A 7500-nucleotide genomic window follows, 5' to 3' on the forward strand; every position below is an offset into this window, starting at 1 on the left:
CACGCTGCGAGTACACACAGTACACACAGTGAGTACACACAGTACACGCTGTGAGTACACACAGTACACACAGTGAGTACACACAGTACACGCAGTGAGTACACACAGTACACGCTGTGAGTACACACAGTACACACAGTGAGTACACACAGTACACACAGTGAGTACACACAGTACACGCTGTGAGTACACACAGTACACACAGTGAGTACACACAGTGAGTACACACAGTACACGCTGTGAGTACACACAGTACACACAGTGAGTACACACAGTGAGTACACACAGTACACGCAGTGAGTACACGCTGTGAGTACACACAGTACACACAGTACACACAGTGAGTACACACAGTACACATTCTTTTACAACCAGTGGAGTCGCCCCCTGCAGGATGTTAGAGAGAATGCAGGTTTAAGAACAGTTCACACACCCAGGGCAGGAGGATCAGACGCTGTGCAGGAGGTCATAACATACACACACGCTGGTGTGTGTGCGTGTGCGTGTGCGTGTGTGTGAGCTGATGGATGGAGCCTCACACATGCTGTCCGTAACAGAGGAGACATGGTGTCAGGTTTAAACCAGGAACAGGAAGATGCTGTCGGATGCTCACACCACTGAGCATCATCCACACTGTTACAGAGAGTCCAGCGTGTGAAGCAGGAGGTCAAAGGTCAGCTCGTGTCAGGATGGATGAGGATGGATATGTGTGTGTGTGTGTGTGTGTGTGTGTGTGTTGGACTGTTCATGTGGTGTTGTGTTACATGTACTCTGAGGAGAGGGATGGAGGGGTGAGGCGGCTGGATGGACAAGTAAAGAAAGATGAACAGGAGGGGAGACGAGGAGGAGGACGAGGAGGACGAGGAGGAGGAGAGAACAGGGAGACGAGGAGGAGGAGGAGGAGGAGGAGCAGTGAGCCGGCCTCTGGTCTCTGCTGCAGAGGGGGAAGCTCTATGAATCACTTGATATACAGGACACTAGTTAAGTGTGATGGTTCCCAACATGAAGGTCGAGTCACTGCAAAGGGCTACCAGACAGAGCTGAGGCCTCAGGGGAAGATGTAGGAATGAAGTCCTGATACACACAGGTGTGTAAAATCATGACTGTATCTCCTGTTGTATGTCTGTCTTGTATTAAAGGACACGAGGAACAAACAGAACAGGTTCAGAACATGAGGCCATGCAGCATCAGACACTCAGACAGACTTCAGGGTTACTAATGAAAAGCCAGCAGGAGGAGGAGAGGACAAGGAGAGGAGGAGGAGGAGGAGGAGGAGGAGCAGCAGTGAGCCGGCCTCTGTTCTCCTCACTGTGACAGATCTGCTATAAACGTAAAACGTGTCCTTTAATAACAAACGTGTTTTAAGTCCAGGTTTCAGAGTGTGGTGCCGCTCCCTCTCTGCAGCCGGGAACACCGTCCAACACTGTGCATTTACTGCCACCTGTTGGTATACCACTGTACTGCAGGTAAAGCAGCATAGTGACGCGTCTACTTCAGGGTTAGAAGGACACCTAGTGGTGGAGTCGGTCACTGCAGCAGCTGTGCGGGCCAAGTGAAGCAGAGTCAGGAGGAACGTTTGTGAAAAGTCAGTTTATTAGAGTTTAAACAAGGCACCAAAAACGACTTTAAACTGCAGTCAGGCAGAAGTGCTTTATGCTGTTGGTCAGGTCATTACAGAGATCATCAGAGTTACAGAGCAGTGAACTAAGGCAGTCTTAGTGTGTTCAGGGTGTGTGAAGAGGTCAGGGTCTACTTCCTGGATGTGTTCAGGGCTGGGTGTAGCGCAGGTATTTTTTCCCAGAAGGCAGCTCTTTGGTGGTCACTCCGCTGGGGAAGAGAGCAGCAGCTTCAGCGTCAGACAGAGAGGGAATCACCATCACTTTGTCTCCGGGCTGAAACAGACACAACAACAACAGGAAGTAAGTTTTAGTTTGAGTTACTCAACAGAAGCTTCATGAGTCTGAACGAGGTCAAAGCTCTTTCTGGCAGAGACGCACACTCAGCTGCTGGTCCGAAGGATCACTGAAAGTCAACTTCAGTAAATAGCCGACTGACAGGAAACATCCTGCAGCTGCTGATACATCATGAATTTGTTGAAGTGTTGATGAAGCCAAAGAGACACACGTCTCAGATTCAGCTTCTAAAACAGGACGATGGTGGTGGTGTAGGTAAACTGCAGATTTCATTTGTTACTTTGGGCCTCAAAGTTCAATCAGCAGATGTGTCAATACAGAATATGTTTTAATAACGTGACATTAAAACATCTAATAATGAACACAAATCAGATGCTTCATCACATACTGACCGTGACAGGTGTTCAAACAGTGTCCGACTGAATCACTGGACTCATTAGAGATCTTAGTTCAGACTAAATCATGCTTTAGCTCACCTCCAGTTCCTGAGCTTGCGGTCTGTCTAGTTAATGCACCTGTCTCACATCACCTGTCTGTAAGGAGAGCTGTACATCAGATCTCCAGGGTCTTTAACTCTTTACCTTCCAGTCGACAGGTGTGGCGACCTTCTTCTGAGCGGTGAGCTGCAGAGAGTCGATGACGCGCAGCAGCTCGTCAAAGTTCCTCCCGGTGGTGGCCGGGTAGAGGATGGACAGCTTCAGCTTCTTATCGGGGCCGATCACAAACACCTGAGCAGGTCAACATGGTGACATCAGTACATTTATTTTTGTTATTATGTGATTCATCCATTTCTATTTACAACAGCTCCTGTGAGAGAGCGCCACAGGGTGTCGTCTGTGTCTCCAACATGACATGAACTCAGAGGAACTTTAAGTAACACGATAACCTCACTGAACTTCAGGTTAAGTTATGATGCTGTGTGTATGTGAGAGCTTACACGGCTTCCTTTGTTCTTATCCTCGTGTGTAACAGCAGGAGGGAGGACTTTAAACAGCTGGAACGTTAAAGGCAGCAGCAGCTGTTAAACAGACTGCACTTACATAACATCTCTACACTACGTGTAGTGCCCAACTGTCAATCAGTACTAACGCTTGCACATGTGATCACAGGGATCGAACCCCCAACCTTCTGATTGAGAGACGACCACTGAGCCACAGCCGGCCCGTGTAGAGGTGTGAAAGAGATGAACAGGTTAGTTTCTCACACAGCGGGCGGTGAGCGGCAGTCCGTCTTTGTCCCTCTCGTCGGGGTCGAGCATCCCGAGCTGGACGGACAGCTCTCTGTTGTCGTCGGCGATGATGGGGAAGGGCAGAGCGGTGTCAGCATCGCTGTTAAACGCCATCACATCCTGCAGACACACAGACTCTGTTAATGTGCGAGCGTCGTCACAGTGCAGGTCTGATGAGCAGCGACCTTTAACCTGAAGCAGTACATCAGAGCTGATCAGCCCTGAGATGAATGCTAATATTATTTATTATCCCCTCACTGAAAGGTGGTGATCTCACCGTGTTGAACAACTACAGACCGTCTGCAGCAGTACAGCAACGGCTGCCACGACGGTGGTGAGTGATTCTGCTGAGGCCGTGGATGGTAAGAAATATTGTACTGCCCCTTTTATTGATCTGTCCACTTGACACTGAGGACACTGACATGTTACTGTTATTTGTGAATCCTGTCAAACACTTACAGCCACATTTGATTTTCACCGTTTGTGCATTATGTGCGCCCTCTACAGGTGGGGAGGGGCATCTGCAACACTATAGTTTGTATTAAGGACAAAAAGCTGTTTGTTTGTTTTCATATAAGATCTAAAGCAACATTAAAACATCAAGTCTGCCTGAATGTACCTGTTGGAAAGGTGAAAGAGAACGTTCAACAGGAGACACGAGTGTCTCTGCTGTCATTTACAATAAAAGTGAACAATAATTACCTCAGAGTGACACTCCACCCAGAGTCACCTGACATGTCCTTAACCTCTTACACAACACACACACACACGTGTGTGTGTGTGTGTGTGTGTGTGTGTGTCTGTGTGTCTGACCTTGCTCCAGTTGCGGTGGTCCTCCACGCTGTCGATCGACAGGGCGATCATCTTCACACCTCGTTTCTTGAACTGGTCAGTGACCCGGGCGGCGCAGGCGAGCTCGGTGGTGCAGACGGGGGTGAAGTCTTTGGGGTGTGAGAACAGGATGCCCCACCTGCAGGGGGCGACACACAGGGAACAACACGGTCTGTATTTCTACACTTCAGAGAGCTCAGTGTGAATAAGTCTGCAGTCAATGAACGTGTATGTAACACTGCAGACAGGCACAGTCACATGGTGCGTAGGGCTGGAACTAACAATTATTTTGATTAGCGATGAATCTGTTTATTTTTCATGATAAACAGATTCATCTTCAGCTCATCACACAAACCCACACGCTGAAGAGGCTGGAACCTGCACATGTTTGTCATATGACTGAAAAGATGAATCAACTATCAAAACAGTTTGCCATTATTATTTATTGCAGCGCTAAAGGGATGAATACCATCAGGTTTCACACCATGCTATAGTGCCGCAACTCTGAACACAGAGCCCGACACTGAGAAAACAGGGAAGGAAGAAGATGGAGAGGATGAAGTCTCAGAGGAGGACATTCCATCTGTCCGCCTGCAGCTGCTCTCTGAAGCAGCATCCTGTCTTTATGATGAAATGCTCTTTGATTGTTGAATCACATGAGCTTTCCTCCTCACACGGTCAGTTGTTGTGATGAACCATCATCACATGCTGTACAAACAGCAGCAGAGTTCAGCTCTGATCACATGAGCACACCACCCACAAGATTAAACTGGGACACAACCAGTTTGTTCCTGCACGATAAACTCTGAGCACTGAGGCCGTTACTGGGAGGGATGTGTTCAGGAGCGGTTGGAGATTTCAACTCTGAGCAGAAGTCAAAACGTATTCAAAGACAAACGACACAAATAAAAACACAATGAAGCTTCAAACTGGGACACATTCCAACAGACGGGGCCTCTCACACTCCAACATCTACACACACTCCAACATCCACACACACTCCAACATCTACACACACTCCAACATCTACTCATCTGAGCTAAAATACAAGAGAGGCGAAATCACAGAGGTGTGTAAGGAGTGTGTGTGTGTAAGGAGTGTGTGTATTGGTGTGTGTATTTTAAGGTCTGCAGTGTAATGTAGTTTTATGATACTAAAAGTTTTTCATGTGCATTACACGGTACAGGTAAGGGCCCAAATGTGTTAAAGCAACAAACTCTCTGTGTCACACATCAGTGCCATGCTCTGCGTCAAAGTGCATCGAGACTACACATTTTAAACATTTAAAAATCAACTTTTGTTGTTGTTGCTGTCAACAAGTGTTGTTCACGCTGCTTCTCTGACCTGGTTTATGAGACACTTTGAAAGAACTTTGCATGGAGCTGTTGGAGCAGAACACACTGTGCTCTCTCTCTTTGTGTGTGTGTGTTTCTTTTCTCTCTGCTGCTACATTAAGACAAAGCGACAGGTCAGGTTCTCTCTCACACACACACACACACACACACACACACACACAGTGTCCAACAGATTAAACCCTCCGACATCTGTCTAAATGTTATCTTTTACTATGGAGGTTATTGTTGTCTCAGGCAGCCGACTCATGCTTGCGTAACTGTGTGTGTGTGTGTGTGTGTGTCCCAGCTGGTGTCGCACAATAAAGCCCTGTAACCTGTGACACAAAGCGTCTGTGATTCCTTCATTATGATTCCTGAATCTGGTCCTGCAGGTCTCTCGGCAGCTTCAGCCTCGCGCTGCTCTGTCTACGACACATTTCAAAATAAAACTACAACACGGTGTGTTTTGGAGTCTGCGCACTTACGAGTTTCCTAGGAAGTCGTGGAACTTGATCCGGCCGATGGTTGTGTCGGCCTCGAAGTTTGGGAACTCGTCTCCCAGCAGAAGTCCCGGCATGTCGGCTCCTCTTTGCGGATCAGACCAGAAGAAAGACGGAGACAAGCTGCTCTGCTGCTCTCTGATCTGGACCACGTGACGAAACCCGGATATGGGCGGGGTTTACTTAATGACGCAGCACGCCAACAACCAACCAGAGAAGAGGAGGAGATACGAGTTAGTTTTATTTTTTAGATGATTTAACAATTTTATTTATGTGAGAATAACATTACAAACATGTCTGAAATACATACATACATACATAGACTAAAGTTCAACATGAAACAATGATGATAAACTGAATTGGAATTTTATTGAGCAGTAAACAGACTCATTAAGTTAACAAGATAATTCATCATGAGACATCATTTGTTTTTCTCTACTAGGGGACGATCATATTTGATATGAGAATTATTAAACATTAGTCTAAAACACACAGCCTGGTGACAGCGTCTCTTTTAAATTTTACCTATTTTATGTTTTTTAGATATATTTTTAAAATATATGTACTTTGTTTCTTTGTTTCATAAATTTATATTTCAGATTTTTTTTTTTTTTAACGCAATCTAGTTTTTTAATATTTATATTTGTCTAAACTTTTTTTTTTTAGTATTATGGTTGAAAGGCAGTCGGTTGTCATAGAAACCGGTCACGTGTACAAAGAAACACAGTTTCCCAGCTGTCTTTGCGGGTAGAACAACAAAGATGGCGGATCGGCTCGGTGTTTCAGGACGTGAGACGAATCGTAAAACGTACAACAGATGAATTGAAGGAGCAACAGCCGCACAGCACTGCAGAGGATTCACCGCGCGGAGCGACGACACCAACCGGGCCTCCACCTACTCCTCCCCCCGCTGTCCCCTCGCTGTGCCCCCGGTAACCCCCGGACATCATGCCGTCTCCCAAAGCGAAGAACCCGGGCCGCAGCGGAGGCAGCCCGGTGCTCGGCGGCTCTAACGGCCGCTACGACTTCATGTCCCTGACGAAGCCGCTGAGCCGCTCCTCCCCCCCGCCGCTCCTCCTCCAGCGACAGGGCTCCGACCCCACCACCGCCCGCCTCCGTGCTTCAGAGAGCCCCACCCGGCGTCGGGGCTCCAGCTCCTCCACGGGCTCCGGACAGGGGCTGCCGGAGGAGGACGGAATCCGGCTCAACCCGTCCTTCCTCCGGGTGGCGCTCAGCTCGCTGCTCGCCATCGACCTGTGGATGTCAAAGCGGCTGGGCGTGTGCGCGTGCGAGGACTCGTCCTGGGGGAGCGTGCGGCCCCTCATGAAGCTGATCGAGATCTCGGGACACGGGATCCCCTGGCTGGCCGGGACCGGATACTGTCTGTACAAGAGCGACAGCGCCGCGGGACAGGAAGTCATGCTCAACCTGCTCATGGGTAAACACCTGCTGCACGTGCCTCTCTGTGTGTGTCTGTGAGGGAGGGGGGCACTGACACCTGTCTTTCTGGGTACCACTCACTGAGTATCTGTGTTCTTACACCCCCCCACCACCCTGTTGACAGTCTCCTCCTCCTGTCCTCACCTGCATGGGCTCTCCTTTAGTCTCTCTGTTGTTTCCTCACCTGCAGATTGTTGTGTTGTAGTTCATGAAGAGCTAATGATCACCTGACCCCACCAGCTCCATCAGTGTCC

The 7500-nt window shown here is 48.4% G+C and overlaps 2 protein-coding genes across 2 annotated transcripts in view; one reads left to right on the forward strand and one right to left on the reverse strand.

Annotated features, from left to right (window-relative positions):
• Nucleotides 1–1571: 1571 nt before the first annotated feature.
• On the reverse strand, nt 1572–5970 carry prdx6 (peroxiredoxin 6). Its single transcript, XM_069679807.1, has 5 exons — nt 5792–5970; nt 3955–4111; nt 3118–3261; nt 2495–2641; nt 1572–1892 (listed from the first exon to the last, which is right to left on the reverse strand). Exons 1-5 carry the CDS (start codon nt 5881–5883, stop codon nt 1767–1769), a joined length of 666 nt encoding a protein of 221 aa, XP_069535908.1. The 5' UTR covers nt 5884–5970; the 3' UTR covers nt 1572–1766.
• Nucleotides 5971–6558: 588 nt separating this feature from the next.
• Nucleotides 6559–7500, forward strand: part of plpp6 (phospholipid phosphatase 6) — a 5989-nt gene continuing 5047 nt past the window's right edge. Inside the window, exon 1 of the mRNA XM_069680250.1 lies at nt 6559–7244. Coding sequence (XP_069536351.1) covers nt 6755–7244 — 490 coding nt within the window. The 5' untranslated portion in view covers nt 6559–6754. The remainder of the gene's footprint in view (nt 7245–7500) is intronic.

The sequence above is a fragment of the Semicossyphus pulcher genome, unplaced genomic scaffold (assembly GCF_022749685.1).
Source record: "Semicossyphus pulcher isolate SPU_LCO1_2020_fin unplaced genomic scaffold, fSemPul1.0.p SCAF_4, whole genome shotgun sequence".
In the NCBI taxonomy this organism is placed as follows: domain Eukaryota; kingdom Metazoa; phylum Chordata; class Actinopteri; order Labriformes; family Labridae; genus Semicossyphus; species Semicossyphus pulcher.

What these genes read in the sequence shown, in the direction of transcription:
- prdx6 (XM_069679807.1), bottom strand. Translation starts at nt 5,883, where the DNA reads ATGCCGGGACTTCTGCTGGGAGACGAGTTCCCAAACTTCGAGGCCGAC. An exon ending in TGCCGCTCACCGCCCGCTGT is followed by an intron (nt 2,642 to 3,117) that starts GTGAGAAACTAA and finishes TGACCTGCTCAG; the next exon opens with GTGTTTGTGATCGGCCCCGA. An exon ending in CCACACCTGTCGACTGGAAG is followed by an intron (nt 1,893 to 2,494) that starts GTAAAGAGTTAA and finishes TGTCTGTTTCAG; the next exon opens with CCCGGAGACAAAGTGATGGT.